Source organism: Prunus mume, linkage group LG4 (assembly GCF_029339155.1).
Source record: "Prunus mume cultivar Tortuosa linkage group LG4, ASM2933915v1, whole genome shotgun sequence".
NCBI lineage: Eukaryota > Viridiplantae > Streptophyta > Magnoliopsida > Rosales > Rosaceae > Prunus > Prunus mume.
In genome coordinates this window covers 7,806,035-7,827,797 of record NC_142701.1, presented here as the reverse complement: position 1 = coordinate 7,827,797, position 21,763 = coordinate 7,806,035, and the positions used below count along the sequence as shown (strand labels likewise).

Here is a 21,763-nt window from a genome sequence, read left to right as displayed (position 1 = left end):
GGTATTTTGAATGTTTCACCATTCTCTCCCTTTTGCTTTATATATATATATGGAGTAATAGGTACGTTATTTTTTCAATGTAAAAATGTATGTATGTTACTATATTTATAAAATAATGAAATAATAGATAACTAGCCTCTCTGCATGTGATTCAGCACCTGTGAGAGGCTTTTTAAAAAAAAAAAAAATTAAATTAATTTTAGAATTAAAAAAGATAATGGGTAGTTGTGTTTCATACAAAATAGGATTCATTATCTTATTTTTCTTTTAATTTTAATTTTTTAAATATGAAAATGTGTGAATTTACAATATTATCATCATTTAATTAATAATTTCAATTCTCAAAGTTTGCATTAACCAATAGCATTTTCTGGTATTTTGAATGTTTCACCATTCTTTGCCTTTTACTTTATATATACTAGCCCCTTAACACACACTCACACATGTGCCAATTGGTTTTTTTTTTTTTTTTTTAACATTTAAAATTTTATTTTTAGAATTAAGAAAAGATAATATGGGTAGTTATGTTCCATAAAAGTAAGACCTATTATCTGATTTTGTTTTTAATTTTAATTTTTTTAATATAAAAAATGTGAATTTACCATATTATCATCATTTAATTAATAATTTTAATTCTTAATGTTTGAATTAACCAAGGGCATTTTATGGTATTTTGAATGTTTCGCCGTTCTCTACATTTTGTTTTATATATACTAGTTTCCCTGCACGTGCTTCCGTGCTTGCGAGAGGTTTCTTTTTTTTAATCACGCTATGCGCAACTTACAAAGTTTTGTAAATATTTTTTTGCAATTGTATTTACATAGATGTTCATTTCAACAGTTTCATATTTTAATCGCACGTGTGCGATATATCGTCGTCTTAAAAGTTTCCCTTTATCCACTGTATTTTTCTAGACATCCATCTTAGCAGTTTCTTTTTTTTCCTTTTATAGTGTGTAAACTGTTAAGATGGAATTCTAGAAAAATATGGGTGATCAAAGGAAAACTCTTAAGACGATGATATATCACACGAGCGCGATTAAAATATGAAACTGTTGAAACGAACATCTATATAAATACATTTGCGAAAAAATATTTACGAACTTTGTAAGTCGCATATGCGTGATTAAAAAGCCTCTCGCACACGCTTAGAGGCTAGTGTTCCATAAAAGTAGGACTTATTATCTGATTTTGTTTTTAATTTTAATTTTTTAATATGAAAATTGTGAATTTATCATATTATCCTCATTTAATTAATAATTTCAATTCTTAATGTTTGAATTAACCAAGGGTATTTTTTGGTATTTTGAATGTTTCACCATTCTTTGCCTTTTGCTTTATATATATAGATTAATCACGTTTACTTCATAAAAAATTAAAAAAAAATATTTTCTTATTAAATAAACCGATTAGGTATATTAAATATGAATTTATTGTTAAATTTCAAAAAAATTCCAAATTAATTTGTATATTTATTTGGAGATCTTTCCAAATTCAACTTGTGTCATTAGTACAATCCAATTAAAAATCATTTCTATATCAGTTCCTACATTAATATACAAAATGCAATAATGGCTTAGTATGGGGTATTTTAGGAAAAAAAAAGTACAATAAATTTGATTTTGTGCTTGATTAGGTAACTTACCGAGTAGGATCCTAGTCATTGGGTTTTATTTAGAAAAAACAGAATTTTATCCAAACAACAATAAAGAAATTAGTTGTAATTGAAGAAAAATGAGCTAAATTTACATAAAATAATAAAATAGGATGCAGATGCATGTGACTCTACTACTTCATGAGAGAGAGAGAGAGAGTAAGCATAAGATGGACACACAGGAAGCACAATCTTCAAATCTTAATTCTTGACCAGACGCGTCGCTGTTGCTGACACCTACCAGCTAATGCAGTTGGACTCCTTGGAAACAAATAAATTACATCACAAAACAAATATTAAAAAAAGAAAGTTACGGGATGAGATGATGAATGGACGTTGGGGAAAATTTCCTATGACAGGATAATTTGGTTTTTCTTATTTATTTTTAAATTGAAAATAAAAGGAAAATGGAGGCGAAAACAAAGAACTAAGGAGAAGTAAGCAGAGCAAGATAAAACATTACCTCTTCCTATATCGAATGGCGCATATTACGATGTGTATTGGTCCCCAGTTGTTTCTTCTTCTTGTCCGAACCCATTTTTCACATTTCCATTTCTTCTCCAAATTTGCCATGCTTTCTGATTTGGGTTCATTCTAGTCCCTCTTATTTCTCTCCGTCTTCTTTCCATTTGCATTTCCTTTTCTTTCTGGTCTGTTAATTTTTTAAGCTCAAAATGGCTGTGGCTATGGCTTCTTGCAGTCTTGGGGTTAACTTGAATAGTAACTGTAGTTTGAAAAAACCCCTTGCAATTCCATTACAAACTGGGGCTATAGTAGAAGGGTCCTTTGGGTTTGGTTCTAGAAGCTTCTGCATTGTTCAGAAGGGAAGGTATGGTATATATGCTCATTGTTTAATTGGAATTTATTGATTTGTTATTTTCTTTGATGGGCATGTCTTACTTTCTTATCTGGTTTTCAGAATTTGATTGTTTTTCATAGAAAGTGATCAAACGCTTTAAGATTTTGACATTATGGGTCCACTGCCTTTCCTATTCTGGTTATAGATTTCTTTGGTTTTTGTTTCTTGGGTTGTTTTTGTTTGGTATTTATCTCATTTGAAGTCTCTAATACTCTGAAGTCTGAATGATATTTGCTCAACGATGCTATTGTTCTTGGGTTCCTTGTAATTTCTGGGATTCTGCTTCTGCTGAATTGTTCGTTTGATGCTTCTCTGCAATTTTTTCTTGTAAAAAAGAAGTCTTAATAAGTTAATCAACTTGTATATTCTGGTTAAAAAGAATTCCTGAATATGCAGTCTTTCGCATATCAGCTTGCCATTAGTATGAGCTTTGCAGTCAATATTAACTCATTTTATAAGAGTTTGTTCAGTATGTGACTGTAAATATCATCATGTATTTGGTACTTGAGGTTGGAATTATCAGATATTGTCTGAGCTCTCTGAATCTACCAGCTCTTGAACCTTTGAGTCCAAGGCCTTGATTGTGGTTTGAATTCAAGCCACAAGGAGAGCTGATAGATTTTTGGTAGTAGTGTTTAGTACATTTAAAAATTCCTGTATTGGCATCTTACAGTTAGATTAAGTTACCTTAGCTGAATATTCTTGATATATGCAAGCATTAAACTGAGGTCTTGCATCTATTCTTTATCTTTTAAAAGTATGCCGAGTCTTTGACAGATTGTTATCTTCATCAACTTCAACTACTCCACGAGCCTCTTCTGCTACAGCTGTGGAGGTAGTTAATAAATTTGAGTTTGTAATCAGTAATATTTGAATATTAACTGGTGAATACCTCATTTTTGTACTGGGTGTTTGATGTCAAAAAATAGGGTGGTAAACCTGATGGAAGTCAAAGTGAAACTGACAAGATCCCAATTCCCAAAGTTATTATTGATCAAGACTCTGACCCAAATGCAACTGTGGTGGAGATAACATTTGGAGACCGGCTGGGAGCTCTTCTTGATACTGTATAGATCATTACTCACTGCTTCCAACAATATTGTTTGTCTATTATTTTGCTCCTGCATAGATGTAAATATTTTGAATGATCTGTCTTGGTGTCTATGTCTGAACATATAATTCAACTTTCATTAACTGGGTCTCAGATGAGTGCGCTTAGGAACCTTGGCCTGAATGTTGTCAAGGCCAATGTCTATTTGGATTCTTCTGGAAAGCACAACAAGTTTGCCATCACCAGAGCGTGAGTATGCTTTATAGATAGATGACCGCGTGGCCTTGTATTAAGTATAGTTTTGGGTTGTTTCTATGTTAGTGTTAATACTTGTCAATTTGCAATTGATTGCAATGATCTCTTTTCTGCTTGTTCTGCTTCTCTGTCTGGCTTTAATTTTCTTTTCCTTGTTGTGCATAGATACTTCCATACTTGTGGTATTATTGATTGCTGATTAGATTTATGTACTGCCAAAGTGCTGACTTCAATTCAGATATGATATATTTATATTATATCATCGTTTTCTTTACTAAAGAGGTTCTATATGATGAAGTTCGTCCTTATTTCATGTGTTTCTAATGCAAAGTTATGGCACCTAAAAATTAGGGGAAAGCAGTATTCCTTTAATGCCAGTAAAAATTTATCTTGTCAATTAAATCTTAAACCTGCGATTATGGTGAGCTTAATGGATCTGTCCTTCCGATAGCTGCTGAATACACATTTGTTGATTCGATGGTGGGATTTGTTTGCAGTGATACTGGTAGAAAAGTAGAAAATCCAGAATTGCTTGAGGCTATTCGTTTGACAATTATAAATAATCTGATAGAGTATCATCCGGTATTCTTTCTTAACCATTTCCATTTGTTCTTGAGATAGTAATTGGTGTAATCGGTTTACAATTTCCACCGTTGTAGCTTTCTTAGTCAATCAAATTTGTGGTCCAGGAATCAAGTTCCCAGTTAGCGATGGGAGCAGCTTTTGGAATTGTTCCGCCACCAGAAAAGGTTCTTGAACTTAATTATTTTAATTTGCACAAAATTTGGGTAGTTGAAGCTTCATGTAGGTACCATGCATCTGTGCACTCTCAGTTTCCAAAAAAACAGCACAAATTTTTCATGTCCTAGCATGCACACATAATGCATGTGTTTCTTGTTTTGAGGTTTCTCATTTGAAATTCACTCCATAAGCATTGCCTTTTCCAATTCTAGTCATTCTGGGGAATAATTCATTTCTCTGCTTCGTGAGTAGCTATTCCCTAGTTATTTGATCATTGAGAATAACTATTCTTGCCACTCCCTCTCAATTTTGTTCACTTTTAAGGTAAGGTATTGGCTTGAAATTTGATCACGGTCACATCTTTAACTTCCAAAGAGCATTTACATCCCACAATTTTGTCCCGTTTCAAACTCGTTTTTAATTCCTCAGGTTGATGTGGATGTAGCAACCCACATAAGCATCAGTGATGATGGCCCCAACCGAAGGTAATGTGCATCATTCTTTCTTGATAGGATGGGCTTTTGCAAACCAGCGGCCATTTCCCATACGCCAAAATTGTTGGGGCTGCAGACCCACAACAGCCTTTAACTGTTATTCATGACTGACATCCTGTTCTAACTAATCTGGTCTGTGAATGATTATTTTTGGTTATTACATTTGTCTGTCTTCATTTATTCTAATATTAGATTTCTGCAGTTTGCTTTCTGTGGAATCAGCTGATCGCCCTGGATTACTGGTGGATCTTGTAAAGACTATAACTGACATTGATGTTGCTGTAGAATCAGGAGAATTCGACACTGAGGTATGGTCTTGTCTCACTTACCATTGCAGCTTCAATTTTTATTTTTCTCTTTTTTTCCTTCTCTAGTATCCAAGTTTGTTGAGCTCATCTCTACTCTTTCTTTTTGGTAATGAAGTTTATTTCTTATTATTGTCTTTGGATTTAGGGGTTGTTGGCCAAGGCAAAGTTTCACGTTAGCTACAGGGGTAAACCTCTCATCAAGCCTCTCCAGCAGGTAACCTAGCATTATGGCATTGTTAGAGCATTGGATTTCATATATATTAGCGGTTGATGTGGTCAAAGCTAAACTGTTTTCCAGTTTTCTGAGAGAAAGTTCAATCGTCCACCAACTTTACCATTTTGATGAATTTGAAATAGATGCCTCCCATACTGACAGCCTTTATTTCCTGAAAGAATACAAAATTGTAGATAATATGGTTGATTCTGTTATGAATGATAAGATTATGACTGAGACTGCTGAGTTGAGCCTACCCTTGTAGTCAATCTCATTCCAGATTTTACAAGGCATAGGGTCTACTCTTCCCATTATGCCTCAATTCTGACTGTTCAATTTGCTACCAATTTTTGCAGGTTCTTGCTAACAGCTTGCGGTATTACTTGAGGCGACCAACGACTGAGGAGGGGAGTTTTTGAGCCATGTAGACTACATTTTCATGAAGCTTGGAATTTCCACGAGGCTAAGCGAAATTCTGGAACACTGTTGCAACCTTTTTATTCTGTTGAAGAAAATAGGGACAAAAAATATAAAAAGATATAAGAGTAAGGAAATGTAATCAAATGTAGAATATTATTGTCCAAATTGTTGTAATAATATCATAGTTACCCTTCTTCCTTTAGCCACTTGCTTTGTTTTGCTTTCTGCAATAAATATAGAATAGAGGCCAAGAGCCTAATAGTAATAGCAGAGTAAAACATGCGAAAAAAGTGACCATCTCATGCTTTTCTTCTGAAGTATAGAGTATATGGATTCCGAGCCTCTGCATTTAACAATTGTGCATTTATCGATCGTTTCAATAATCTAATGACTTAAGGTATGATAAGTCAAACTCAATTTAACGGCTAAGTTAACACTGTTAAGTCTATATAATTTTTTTTTTTTAATGGTAACTAAGTCTATATAAAATTAAAAAGCTAAAAACAACCAATTAAAATAAAAAATAAAAATCCCCGACAGCCACTCTACACCCACAAGCAGTACCTCTTCCCTCTTTACCGCCAGCCAACCTCCCCTCTTCTCTCTCCCTCTCTCTCTCTCTCTGCCCTCTTTCTCTCTTTCCCCCATCATGCTGAATTGAATTTGAGCAATCACGTGCTGGTATGGGATAGAGGCAACAAAGTGGTGCATCGTCCCCTTGTCTATCCTAATGCACCACAATCACCAACCCCAACACCTAATTTGAAACCCATCGGTAAAGCATCAACCTCTCAAAACCAAAATTGAAGAGGAGGAGGGATGTTGGTTGGTGGTTGGTTGAATTAATAGGAAAGACAGAAAGTGGGGGAGAGAGAGGAGGAGGGAGTTGCCTGTTGGGTTAAGGGGTCGGCCATGGTGTTGTTGGGATATTGGGTGGTTTACCGATAGGTTTTTTTATGTTTAAAAAAGAAAATATTAGAGAGATTAATAATTGGAGTTTGACGTGTCTCATATTAGAGTTCGTTAAATTTTTATAACGGTTGAGGTGTAACAAAATGTGAATAAATACATAATTCTTAAATGCAAATGCTCAAAATCTAGATCGTATATAATTTCAATTTGGATATTCGTTTACCAATCATCAATTTTCTTATTAATAGAAAGTATATATTGATTAAAGAAAATGAATGAGATTTCTAAACTAGTATTTTAAAAAAAAAACATATATAATAGAGAAAGAGTTTAGGCCCATTAAGCGTAGAAAGGAAAAAATGTTATATAACTCAAGGAAAATTATAGAGATGTCATAAAACTAGGGGGAATTGTAGAGAGCAATAAGAGAAAGGGAAATTCTATATGAACCCCAGTATTTGCTCTTTACACCCCATATTTTTTACACTCCACTAAATTTTAATAAAATTTCAAATTACTCATTATACCCTATTTTTTTTTCCTAAATTGCCCTCATGAATCCCATTCCCTAACTCACTGTATAAACCCCATCCCATATAATACACCACCCATCAAAAAACCTCTTCCCTTTCATACACACCCCATCTGAAACCAAACCCCACCCCATCTGATATCAAGCCCCACCCCATCAAAAATTCCCTCCTCCTGTAGACACACCCCATCAAATTTACAACAAGCTCCACTGCACACCTCATCCCCTTTGAAACAGAGCCATCACACAACCCATCTCTGCAAACCACCGAACCCCATCGTACAATCCATCTCTGCAAACCCGAACTCATCTCTGAAATAGAGCCATCACACCCCACAGCCAACCCCAAACGCCTCACCCCGTCTCAAACCACCATCTCCTTAACCATCTCAAGCATCCATCACCAATTTGTCAAGTTTTCACAAATCCTTCGAAGAGCCAAGGTTTGATTTCAATTTCGATTTCTATATTTACGTTTCTAAGTGTTGATTAAGCCTACGTTTGATTTCACTTTTGAAAAGCCAAAGTCTGATTTTAATTTTTGATTTCAACATTGTGGGTGCATGGTTCGAACGTGGTTTTACAAAACTGGAATTTAGTTTCGGTGGATTACCACCAAAATGGTTACGTTGCTTCAGTGGTAGTCCACCGAATTTGAACTTGATCTATACTAAAATTAATTTTACTTTCGGTGGGTTACCACCGAAATTGTTACCTTGTTTCGGTGGTAGTCCACCGAATTTGTTTATATTTTTCAAGAGATTCCCACCGAATGTACTTTGGTTTTTCAGTGGTACTCCACCGAATATGTGTTCTTTTTTCAGTGATAGTCAACCGAATTTGTTTCCGTTTTTCAGTGATCATCTATCGAATACAAGAGCGTGACGAGCATATATTGTCCTTTACTAGGCCGCTCGTGGCATTAGGGGAAACAGTTGCATTGCGTACACGACCTTCCCAAGTTTATCAAGCAGTTGAGACCTTGCAACAGATTTTAGAGAGTACAAACATACGGTCTACCATGACATATCAACGTCGTCATAGTTAATTGACTTGCTAGCATGCGTTTATTAGAACTCATGGAACTTTTGTTGTTTTGATTAGTTATTGCATATTTGTATTAGAACTCATGGAACTTTTGTTGTTTTGATTAATTATGAGGTTTGTATTAGAACTCATGGAACTGTTGCTGTTTTGATTAGTTATGAACTTTGTCCCACTAAAAAGAGTGAACATAAAAAAATAAATAGAATTATTAGATCTGGAACTATTGTTGTTTTGATTAGTTATGAAGTTTGTCCCACTAAAAAAAGTGAATATAAGAAAATAAATAGAATTATTAGGTCTATAATCTCAATTCTGTAATGGGTGCATTTTCGTCAGTCATTAGGATGACCGTATCTGTAGTAGCTACATTCTCCACTCTCGGAAGTTGTTGAAACACATCCACACACGCTTGGTACCTCGAGTACAAATGTGTTACATTGCATATGTCACTTTGTTCATGCCACATTCTAGAAACTGGTGGAATAGGATGATCTGGAAACAAATGGACCTACAAACCAAGAATTCATTCATATACGCATAGCATATAAAATTAAAATATGTTGCGTAAACAAATAAATTCGTACCTGGACATAGTGATCATCGTCAACAAAACCAATGACAATCTCACGTGGCCTGGTTTCCCTTGATTGAACTGAGAAAGGAAGAAATGTAAGGCATTGACGCATGCATAGAAGGATTAAAACCACATTATAACATGTGGCAATAATAATTTGCATCCGACCTTATATTAGTTGTCTCACTAGACTTGCAAGACTTATAGTTACCGCTCCTCTCACATGTAAGTATTACACGAGGTCTCCTCTTGCCCTCACCTCCATAATCAGACCTTTTAATTACAATGACAATATTATTCATTTTTCCTTGTGCACGAGCCCATCTAAGTAATGCATCTCTACCATTGAATATCTACACATAAAACTCATCTTATTTAAAGATAAAATTTGAAATGTTAATTCCACGTTAATGATACTAAAAAGGATTTCAGACAAATAATTACCGAATAAGTTGTGAATTGATTACTATAGTTCATTATACATTATGTTCTCACATTGTTGCCTTCAGTAGGGGCGTCACCTTGTTTTTGTTCCTTCAATGGGAGTAAGATCAAAATAGTTTGCATTAAATTTGTGGTCGGCAATAAGTTACTGAAAAAATAAATAAATTTATGTTCGATGCCACTGAAAGGTAGGTAAAAGTTTGGTAGTGAACCACTGAACTACGTTCCATGTTACGGTAGATCTCCACTGAATATTAAGTTCATGACTGGTCAAACCCAACTGAAAAAGGTGCAACGTTTCGGTGGCATCCCACCGAATTTATCTATCGCGTTCAGATACTGACCAGTGACCATTATGAAATACTAAACTTGCAAAATGCCAAAAAATAAACTCGTACCTCATTCAAAACCTCTCTAACTTCAATCTCACCCTTCATGAATAAATATAAGATATTTTTTCACCAATATAAACGTATAAATCTAGGGTTTAGGGTTTAGGAACATGATAGTTTGAGATTAAAATTAAACTAGAGTTGCAGGAACATATGTGGGGTGTAGTGAGCAATTTTAATTTTAATTTTAAATTTTTTTGTCCGTAACAGTAATTATGTACAAGGGTAAAATATGTTATTCATGTTTAAAATTAGTATGGTGTAAAGAACAAATAATAGGGTGCCAATAAAATCTCCATAAGAGAAAAGGAAATACAGAGAATTTGTTCTATGAACTTGTATCAACTTCTCTTATTCATCTTTGATAAGCGCCTATTTATAGGCTTACAATAGAGGTATTTAACCCACAATTTATAACTACTAATTACAATAATAAGGGCATAGGTTACAAAGCAATAAGGGGTGGAGGTAATGGATGTTATGGTGGTCATCCACATCTCATAGATTTATAACACTCCCCCTTGGATGTCCACCATATAATGACATTGTTGCCTCATTAAAAACCTTGCTTGGAAAACCTAGTGGGACAAAACCAAAGACAAGGGAAAAAGAGTGCAACTTTCTTCTGAATCATTGTTATGATGTTGGAGACACATATGTTGCCTCGTTAAAACCTTGCTAGGAAAAACCTAGTGGGACAAAAACCTAGTCGAAGGGAAAAAGAGCACAACAAGCATATGTCCTGTATGTAGTAGAATTGGGATGCTTCACCTGATTGATATCTCCCCCTGATTAATATCTTCCTTTGATTTTCATTAACTTCTGGAATTTAGGCTTCAGAAAATGCTTTGGTAAAAAGGTTCGCCAGATTATCTTGTGAACGAATTTGTTTAACTCCAATCTCTTGGCTTTTTTTCTGAAACTATGTCACCCTTAATGAACCCTTATATGATTTGAGCAATACAAGCAACCTTGTCTTCATACATGATCGTTTATCACACTATTCGACCTGTTTTTCACTTTTTAAATGATTGAACTCTTTAGTAGCATCAACAACTAATCTAATAGTTAGAATATGTTACAACAATATCAAATTTGAATTCAAAATACTCAAACTCTTAGTGTTAACTCTTAATTAAGAATATTATGGTACTTTATATCTTTCAAAGGGTCACTTCATGCGATATATCTCAAATATTTCGTGAGCTTTGAGGATCTTCATGTACCATACAGTCTTAATAAATATGCATTTAACACATGCTATAAGTTTCGCGTTAAAATAACAACTGTACTTATAGAAATGTGGATGCATCTATGATGAGATGGGCGACTAAAACTATGTCTCTACTAGGAAACCTTATGTCATATTAGTGATCTTATTTCACTTCACAAGCACCAATTCGTAACCTTCATATTTAACATTTGTAATTTGGTGTTTGAGTTTTAGGTTCAATATCCCACACTTCATATTTAGTGATAAATGGAATTGCCTATTTCCATTTTGGCCAATCGCTTAACTTGTCGACATTCATAAGGCGAGATTTAATATATCATAGCCCTTGATGATTGTAGTAGCTACTAATAAACCAAATGTATCATCAATTCGTGATCCCACAATTCTCATGTGCATGCGCATGCATAATTTATAAGCATCTCATTGCTTTGAGGTACCAATACTTCTTTAGGGGTTTATGTTGTCACTTATGTGACAAACATCTCTTTTATGATGAATTACTTAGGATATGTGGATCATAACCTCTTATAGAGCGCTATTTTTCATAGGACTTGAATTTTTCAAATAATCTCCACTTATGAGGAGTTAAGTCTTTAAAATCTATATTTCTGTCATGCTCCAGGCATGCATTATATATATAGTCACCATGTTAATGGATTGTGATATGAGAATATCAATCCATGTTAGCATATGTACAACTTATATATGCATTATCTTGATGAGACAAAATCGGATTGATTCAACACTATTTCACGACGTTCTTTAGGAACTGCCATTTCTCCCACTAACGGCGGAAAAATTGTCTCAAAATTTAGGAAAATAAACTCACTGTCATTATCAAATATGTGACCATTTTAGTAAGCATATTCAGTAAAATTGGTGAAGTGATTTATAATTAAATATTGTATAGGCTTACAAATATCCCCTTGAATATGGGCTCAAAGTCAATTTTTGACTGAGATGATCCTATGAGCTTTTATTTATGAGCATTCTTTGTAATAATATTTTTTGGACAAGACAATATTTTGAGTCTTTAAATGATGTCCTTACAAATTTATAAAAATCTTATGTATCATTGAGGAATATGGACTGCCAAGACAGTCATGCCACAACATAAAAGTTATCCGGTCAATGAACTTCTGGTTCATGACATCATAATCTTCAACTACTTTAATAGTTGTGTAATATTGGGGCTTCATGAACTTCTGGTTCATGACATCATAAACTTCCTACCCACAAAAGAAAGTAGGAAGTCTCTTCAATAGACGCCTCTGGCTATCAATATTGGGGTGGTAATACAAGACATTACCATTGTAAAACAAAATTAACTAATAACCCAACATAAATAAAATAAAATGAGTAAAGTGGTATAAACGAGGAATAAAATAAATAAATTAAAGACTATGAAATTCCAAGATAATCCAATATTAATGTGGATTCAATATGTAGATAAAACTACAAGTTTAAGAACTGGATTTCCAACTAATTCAGATTCATATAGGCACAAATAAGTAATGAACTTCAGGTTCATATATAGTATTAGGATCCCTGAAAAACTATGAACTTTAGGTTCATGTCAACATATATTCGAAACTGCAGGTTTGTATACGTAGATCTAAATAATTTGAATTAATAGTTGTGCTTTTAACTTCATACTTAAATCGATGTATATGCACTCGAAACTTCTGGTTCGGGTTCTTGACATATGTAGGCCTTATAGAATTCTGATTTTGATTAATACAAAATCAAGGAGTTTCATGTCCTTATGTGCTCTTTCAATTCGAGGAACTTCACGCCCTCAATTATTTGGAATCAAAGAACTTCAAGTTCTAATTCAATAAATAAATAAAAATTCCAAGTCTTAATCTAGTTATATGATGAGGATCGAGGAACTTCGGGCCCTGATCTTTTGTATAAAACAAACTCATTATAACAAGTTGTAATTAATTAAGATAATGCTTAAAATTAAATAAATAAACAAGTAAAAAAAAAAAAGGGAGTTTCACTAAAACACCCAAAATGGGGGTTGAAATTATAAAAAAACCCAACACCCAAAACACTTTATAAACACACCCAAAACTCATCATTACAAACACTCAAAACTCATTTATAAACACACCCAAAAAATATACAATTGTTGATTTTGGGTGTGTTTCTATGTTTAAATAGTGTTTGAGTTTTTTTATAAATACATGTCTAGGATTGGGTTTATTTATAAATTTGTAAAAAAAAAAATGTGGCATCATATTCAAGTGTAATAAGAATAAGAAACTTTTTTTTTTCTTTCTTAAATGAGCATGATGAAGTCTGATGGTGAGTACAAAGAAACTCTATACCATGTGATGACTCTAGCTCATAAAAGAAAATGGGGAAATCAGAGAAAGAAAATATACCAAGAGCAATATCATGCTGATAACGTGTTATAAAACTAGGGGGAATTGTAGAGAGCAATAAGAGAAAGGGAAATACAGAGAATTTGTTATATGAACTTGTATTAACTTCTCTTATTCATCTTTGATAAGCGCCTATTTATAGGCATAAAATAGAGGTATTTAACCAACAATTTATAGCTACTTATTACAATAACAGTAATGCTATTTAGACACACAATATTGACCACCTTAGCTGACCACCTTATGTGGCAGCTGATGTATTTTGCCATGTCAATTAATGAATGTTGCCATGTGTATTCTATTTTTTTTTTTTCAAAATCCTTTAAAACCAAAAAAATAAAAAATTGAAAATCAAATGCATCTCTGGCAAGTGGACTCATGTCGCTCTCAATTCCTCCTCGTGTCTCCACAGCACTCCCTTCCTCCATTGTTGTTGCACTCTGATAAGAGAATCACTAGAATGTGGCTGAGAGTTGGAGTCCCCCCGTATTCTCTACTTTGGTTCTCTCATTGCCTTCCTTCCTCCACCAAATTTATCCATCCCCATCCTCCATTGTTGTTGGTGAGAGTTAGAGTTTTCTCAATATGAATGAAATTTGCAGTCTTGGGCGATTGGGTGGGTTGAAGAATGGAGGGGTTCACTTGTCTATTCTTCTCCAAAAGCCTATCTGACAGGGAGGTTGAAGATTGAGGTACATACCCAATTTTTAGACTAATTTTGTTGTAAAAATTGTTGTATAGGTTCTTAGTTTTTGTTTCTTGAATCTGCAATTTGTTGTAAAAATTGATTAGTGTAATTAGTTGGGGTCTAGCTAGCGTGTAGTTCATGGGTACTGGGGTCTAGCTAGCGTGTAGTTCCTATAATACATATGCAATGATACACATTCAGTTGACATTATAGTACCCAGTACCCATGAACTACACGCTAGCTAGACCCCAACTAATTACACTAATCAATTTTTACAACAAATTGCAGATTCAAGAAACGAAAACTAAGAACCTATACAACAATTTTTACAACAAAATTATACTAAACATTGCGTATGTACCTCAATCTTCAACCTCTCTATCAGACAAGCTTTTGGAGAAGAATAGACAAGTGATCCTCTCCATTCTTCAACCCACCCAATTGCCTAGGACTGCAAATTTCATTCTTATTTAGAAAAGCAGAGTAGAGAAGTAGAGTAGAGAATGAGAAGCAGAATGAGAAAAGCAGAGTAGAGAATACGGTAATTGAGGGGACTCCAACTCTCAGCCACGTTCTAGTGATACTCTTATCTGAGTGCAGGAACAATAGAGGAACGGAGTGCTATGAATGGAGACACGAGGAAGAATTGAGAACGACGTGAGGTCACTTGCCAGGGACGTTAGGGTTTTTTAATTTGATTTTTAATTTTTAATGTTTTTGTTTTTTGAAGGATTATTGAAAAAATAAAAAGAAAAAATAGAATACACATGGCAACATTCATTAATTGACATGGCAAGACACATCAGTTATCACATAAGGTGGTCAGCTAAGGTGGTCAATATTGTGTGTCTAAATAGCATTACTCCTTATATTTATGTATGTGGTTGGCTGGGCTGGAGGATTTATAACCCAAAAAGTGGACCATTGCGATGGATTTTCGGCTTATTTTGCTACATCTTGGAGCCCCATGGTGGAATGAATCATTCTATAGTGAGAGACTTATATATGACTCTTAGGTGATGTCTTATTTCTTAACTATTGTGTTAGACTAACTAATTTGATCCAACGATTAAAAAATCGACCTCACATAAGGGCTATATATAAGGCCCTACCAATAAAATTCTTGCATTTTTATTTTTTTTGTTCTTGCATATTATCTTAACCATGTGAGTAATACAAAAATGAATAATACAAAAATGTTATAGAATATTATACACAAATGAATAATACAAAAATATTGTTATAAGCATGAAAATTAAAATTGAGGATAACATAAGCATGTATTTTAGCCGTTGGATTGCCAACAATTGTATGTAGGGGTGGGCATCGGAACCGAAGAACTGATTAACTGAACTAAATCGGACCGAAAAATCGAAAAAAACCGTGTTGATAAAAAGTCCAACCCAATTCAAAAAACCAAACCGAATCGATTTTAACCGGTTCCAATTCCAGTTCTATACCCTAACAAATCGAACCGGACTGAACCGAACTGGCCAAATTAAAAAATATATAATTTTAATATTTATTTATATCCAATGCTATATTTTTAATCAATAACTAATATTTACCCAAGTTCAATTTCAAAACATCTCTCTTTTCTAGCCTTAATATTTCTTTTTGTATGAAATTGGATAATTGGTTAATTTTCAAGCCAAAAAAATAAAATTTCAGTTGAAATTTGTATTAAAAAATAATAAAAATAATTCGGTTTAAAATCAAACCGGACCAAAACCGGACCTAAACCAATCTAACTTATTTTATAAATTTTTTTGTTAAAACTGGACCGAACCAAAGCAGGTAAATATTACCAATTTCGATTCCAATTTGAGGTAAAAACTAGCCCAAACCAGACCGTGCCCACCCCTAATTGTATGTAACTTAGAATCTTCAGAATATGGTTTTTTTTTTTTTTTTTTCACGTTATTCTTTTTTTTTCACATTTATGGTGGAAATTGCAAGTGGAGAAATAGATAAAGATCTGATGTGAAAATTGTGGAGAGGCTTTTTATTTTATTAAAGTATTTTATTTTCTTGCCAAATTTAGGAAGGGAATGGTATTCTAGACACATCTTTGGGGGTTAACTTAGACTACTGATGTGCTAGTCTATGCCATTTTCTATTGGCCTGGATACCGTTGGCTTTTAAAATATATTTAATGCCTTGTTTTTCATTTAAGTTTTTTTTAGTACATGCGATTAGGAGAGGGGGATTTACACAAATATTCATTGGGTGCCTGAGAGTTTCGAACTTCTGCCCACACCATATGTATGGAGGTGGAAAAGCTTAACCAGCTGAGCTATACCCTATGAACTTTTTTTTAATACATTTTTCATTTCACTTTATAAGGGTAAAATTTGGTAAAGTTGTGTACTGATTAGATATTAAGTCTAATGTTGTTTAATTAATTTGTAGTTGATATGTTTAATTAATTAAGGACCCAAGTAATTTCCCTAAAATGAAATACATCAAATATATGTTTATGATTTTTATTTATTTAAAAAAACTAGGGGTGGTTGCGGTTCGGTAACCGCGAATTTTTACTCAAACCGCAAACCGACCGACTATTTGCGGTTTGGTGATTTTTAAAACCGCAAACCGACCGTGTTTTGCGGTCGGTTACCCCGAATTAGCGGTTTAAAACCGCGACTTCTCAAGCATTCATAAAAATATAAATTCACAACCTAAATAAATAAATACACAACCTCAATTTCTCAAACATATATAAATTCACAATCTCTTCAACTTCTTAAGCATTCACAACCTAAAAAAATTAAAGTTACAATTCCAAGCATTCCAATTAAAGTTAAACTTATCAAGCATTCCAATTCCAAATCCTTTAAAGTTATAAACCAAAAGGAAAATGCAAAGTAAAATGAATTAAAGTTACAACAAAAAAGAAAAATCCAATTTAAAGTTAATTAAAGTTACAAACTAAAAGGAAAATGCAATGCACCAATGTTACAAACTAAAGTTACAAACTCAAGTGTTAGTGGTGAGTGGATTTGAAGAACCCCGTTGTGTTGTTTGAGCACCAATGTTATCTACAAATAAAACAACATAGTTTAGTACATTTTATTATAAGAAGAAGCATAAATAACATTAGCATAAATAAACTAATTACTTACAAGTTGTCATATATTCCATTTCCTTGTAAAATTCAACTTCATCATCCGTGTGGCTATACTTTGCGGTTTGCGGTAACCGCAAGTTTTGAAAATCAAATCAACCGCAACCGCAAATGCGGTTCGGTTCTTAATACCGCAAATGAAGTTCGGTTTATCGCGATTGCAATTTCATTGCGGTAAATTGTCGGTTGATTTTTGCGGTTTTTCGGTTTAAAATGCCACCCCTAAAAAAAACCATATAAACAATGATATTAGATGTTAACTTTCCTTTGTGTGGGGCCTAGTTTGGTTTCATGGCCTTCAACAACCAGCTTCTTATATTTATGTATGTGGCTGCATCCCTCCCGCTGGGCTGGGGGATTTATTGCCCAAAAAGTGGACCATTGGGATGGCTTTTCGGCTTATGTTGCTACATCTTGGAGCCCAATAGTGGTTCAGCCTGACTTACAATCCCCATTGGGCTTGACCTAAGTCAAATAAAGTACACATTAATGTTAACCGAATCATTCTTTAGTGAGAGACTTATATATGATTTTTAGGTGAGGTTTTATCTTTTAACCGTTGTATTAGATTAACCAATTTGAACGCTTAAAAAATAGACCTCGCATAAAGGCCATATATAAGGCCCTAACAATAAAATTCTTGCATTTTTAATTTTTTTTGTTCTTGCATATTAACTTAACCATGTGAGTAACTGGAATTAGAAGTTTGATTATGGGCTAGAAAATATTACAGAATATTATACACACATGAATAATACAAAAATATTGTTATAAGCATGAAAATTAAAACTGAGGATAACATAAGCATGTATTCTAGCCGTTGGATCGCCAACAATTGTATGTAACTTAAGAGTCTTCGGAATATGCTAATTTCTGCCCCTTATTTTTTGGACAATATATATTTTTTTTCATGTTTATGATAGAAATTGCAGGTGGAGAAATAGATAGAGATTTGATGTGAAAATGTGGAGAGGCTTTTTATTTTATTAAAGTATTTTAATTTTCTTGTCAAAGTTAGGAAGGGAAAGGTATTCTCAAACACACCTATGGGGTTTAATTTAAGACTACTGATGTGCTAGTCTATGTCATTTTTTAATTGCGCTAGACACCTTTGGCTCTTAAAATATATTTAATGTCTTGTTTACTCTTGTTATATTTGTTTTTGATTAAGTCTTTTTTAGTATAAGCGATTAGGGGAGAGGGTTTTACACAAATATTCATTGGATTTCTAGGAATTTCGAACCTCTGTCCAAATGAATGGAGGTGATGGTGAAGGGTTCAACAGCAAAGTCCATGCTTGACGTAGGTCCTCCACTATATATGATCAAAGTATCTTTCGTAATCCAGAAAGAAACTATTTATCTTCAAAGTTCAAAACAGAAAGAGACGTACATACTGAAGCCCATAACAAAATTCTCCACTGGGCATTGGGAAGGGAGAAATGGATAATAGGATATGGTGATGGTGATGGTGATGTTATGATTCTCCCTCCCATTTCCTTTTTTCTATATATTTATTTATTTATTTATTTATTTTATAAGATTATCCTCCCAATTCTTGTATATATTATGAACTGCATATGCAAGCTACGACTGTCCAACTGCCAACTGCATTTTTTGAGTACTTTGAAAGAGAGGGTGAGAAGGAAATGGCAACGGTTTTTGCAAGAGGAGCACAAACCATGAACACCATGGTTTTCAAGTAAGCATTCCAACTTCAATTCTTCCTCCTCTTTTGCATCTCATGTAAGTAACATGTTGTATATGTTATGTTAGTAGATTGCCAATCTAAACCGCTCACGATATGAATTCTTATTTGCATATGTTGTATATGAATCTAAACCATGTTAAGATGCAATATTCAATTTTGAAATATGTTGATTAACTTCCACAATAATTTTAGAGCAATATGTTGATAAATAATTAATAAATATGATGAGCCAAGTGGATAAGAAGAGAGACTAAATTGTGTCTCTCTAACAAATATGCAGGCCCATAGGTCGAAAACATTTTCATAAGAACAGCTCTTCAGCGGATGTGATTCGCGAGACGAAGAAGTTTGAAGGTGATGAAGTGAAGCACAAGACCCATATGGGAGAAAATGATAGCAATTTGTGGGTCCCCCATGAGAGGACTGGAATTTATTATCCCAAAGGCCAAGAGAAAGTGATGGACGAAATCCCTCCTAAAGCTGTCAAGGACATGGGTGTCAATTGGTTTTCAAACAATGAAAATTAATTGGTTAATTAATTTAAATGCCTATAAGATGTTGTACAAATCAATAATAATGTGGTTTTTCAATCGGGTTAATCTGTAATATCTGATTTGTTAAGTTCTTAATGATGTGAAATAAGAATTGTTTCGAATATTTCTCTCTTGCTTATTTTTATTTTTAACAAGTTACGATACGCTTCGTACGATTTTTAATTTCTAATTTTGAAATTTCTTGTTTCAGCTGAGCCGCTATGTGGTACATGGTTGTCTTTGTACTCATTGTTTGACTTCACCATGGTCATTTCTCTAGAATACGTTATGTCATGTTTGAAATCTTCTTTCGCTTGCACCTTGTTTCATCCTTGCACCGATCGATCTCTAGTTTCTGATGTTTGAAATCTTTTAAGATGATTATTTGAAGTATAGGTATAATATGTTATAATATTATTTACATGCTTTGTCAAAATTTGTGTATTATAAAATGATCATGTTTTTGGGACAATTTTGTTAGATAATTTCGATGATACAAGGCAAACTTATTAATAGAAGAACCTCAACTTTTTATCAAGCTCTATATTAGAGCGATTCCACCGAGGAGTCCAAGCCCAAAGCTGTGGGGGGTAGGGCTGCGCGAAAAACCCAGTTCCACCAAGCCACTTTTGCCCGGACTGGCTGTGGGACTCATGAAGACAGGCTGCCACGAAGGCAAGTATCGCCCGAGGGGAGGATGACGTGGCGGTTCAAATTTTTTTACCGTTGGTGCTTGCATTGCAAGCGCCAACGTAAAAAGAATTGAACTTGAGTGCGCTGATGTTAGCCTGCAGCGTTTCCAACGGCTAGAAGACCCGTGTCTTTGCCTGGGTGCTCGATCGCTTTTCCTCCTCTAATCAAACGGCTGGGCTTTTTTTGGCTATAAAATTATGAAAAAAATTCGAAATTTTTTTTAAAAAATACCAAAAAATTCTGAATTTTTTTTCTTCTATAAATACCTATCAATACCCTTCACTTTCAACATCAATCCTCATACATTTTCTTCTACTTCTACTATTATCCACTCTTACTCAACATTTTATTCTCTTTCAAATTGTATTTTTATTTCTTATCTTTATGGCTTCTTCTATCGAAACCGGAGGGGCGTGGAGCACCATGGAAGATGTTTTCTTGTCTGAGTTTTGGCTCCAAATTAGTCATTGTCCCATGTCAGGCAATGAGATGAAATTTTGTCATATATGGAAAAAAACTCATGCCGAATTTTGTGAAAGAATTCTGGGGTCGACTTCTACGGAAATACCATTCTCTAGTAGGTGGAAAATTCTCTATAAAGAGTTGGCAAAATGGAGAGATGCCTTGGCAAAAGAGAGGAACAACCATAGAAGCGGGGAAAATCTTAGTAGCGAGGTATATATTTTGTAATTTTCGTTTTATTAAGTTTAATGTCCTAATATATATATATATTAATGTTTCTTTCATTGTCAATATTCTGTTAATATTTCTTGCATTTCCAATTTTTTCTTAATATTTCTTGCATAAATAATATTTTGTTAATATTTGTTGCATTTCCAATATATTTGTAATGTTAATTTCATTTCCATTTTTTTTTTATGTTACTTGCATTTCCAATATATTTTAAATATTTCTTGCATTTTCATTATTATTATTTTGTTAATAGATTATACAAGCACAGATGTGGTTTGGTGCAATTGGGTAAGGCAAAAACCATCATGAATGTTGGGAGGTGGTGAAAAATTACAAACGCTTCAGAATTATTCCTACGGGTCAACGAGACGCCACTCCATGATTCAACGACATTGGATTCACCTCTCGATTCCCTTATGAGTCAAGACTCACCCATCGAAAACGAGTCGAGGCCCATTGGCCGAAAGGCTGCGAAGGTGAAGAAAATGAGTAATTCTATCACTAATACATCAAAATTTTTGGAGGAAATTGCAAGGCAGGCTGCCATAAGAATTGAAATTGAGAAGAAATACCAAGAGAATGATATGGCAATTCGAGCAGTATATGTACAAGAAAGGGAGTATTTGAGCAAAACAACACATTGAGAAGATGGATCGGGAAACTATGGCCATGGATACAAGCCATATGTCCCCTGAAACAAAACAATTTTGGAAGCTAGAACGAAGGGATGTTATGAGAAGAAGACTTTTCCGTGACGATGGACCTAGCAACACGGATTGGTTAAATGATCAAAACC

General features: G+C 33.9%; 2 protein-coding genes across 2 annotated transcripts; both read left to right on the top strand.

Annotated features, from left to right (window-relative positions):
* The first annotated feature begins 2,074 nt into the window (after positions 1 to 2,074).
* On the top strand, positions 2,075 to 6,197 carry ACR11 (uridylyltransferase-like protein). The gene is made up of 10 exons (XM_008230654.3): positions 2,075 to 2,482; positions 3,290 to 3,347; positions 3,442 to 3,579; positions 3,718 to 3,812; positions 4,316 to 4,400; positions 4,508 to 4,567; positions 4,989 to 5,044; positions 5,256 to 5,361; positions 5,507 to 5,575; positions 5,932 to 6,197. Exons 1-10 carry the CDS (start codon positions 2,328 to 2,330, stop codon positions 5,992 to 5,994), a joined length of 885 nt encoding a protein of 294 aa, XP_008228876.1. The 5' UTR covers positions 2,075 to 2,327; the 3' UTR covers positions 5,995 to 6,197.
* A 12,675-nt stretch (positions 6,198 to 18,872) lies between these two features.
* LOC103328285 (F-box/RNI superfamily protein) lies at positions 18,873 to 19,709 on the top strand. The gene is made up of 2 exons (XM_008230677.3): positions 18,873 to 19,039; positions 19,329 to 19,709. Exons 1-2 carry the CDS (start codon positions 18,918 to 18,920, stop codon positions 19,573 to 19,575), a joined length of 369 nt encoding a protein of 122 aa, XP_008228899.3. The 5' UTR covers positions 18,873 to 18,917; the 3' UTR covers positions 19,576 to 19,709.
* The last annotated feature ends 2,054 nt before the right edge of the window (positions 19,710 to 21,763 follow it).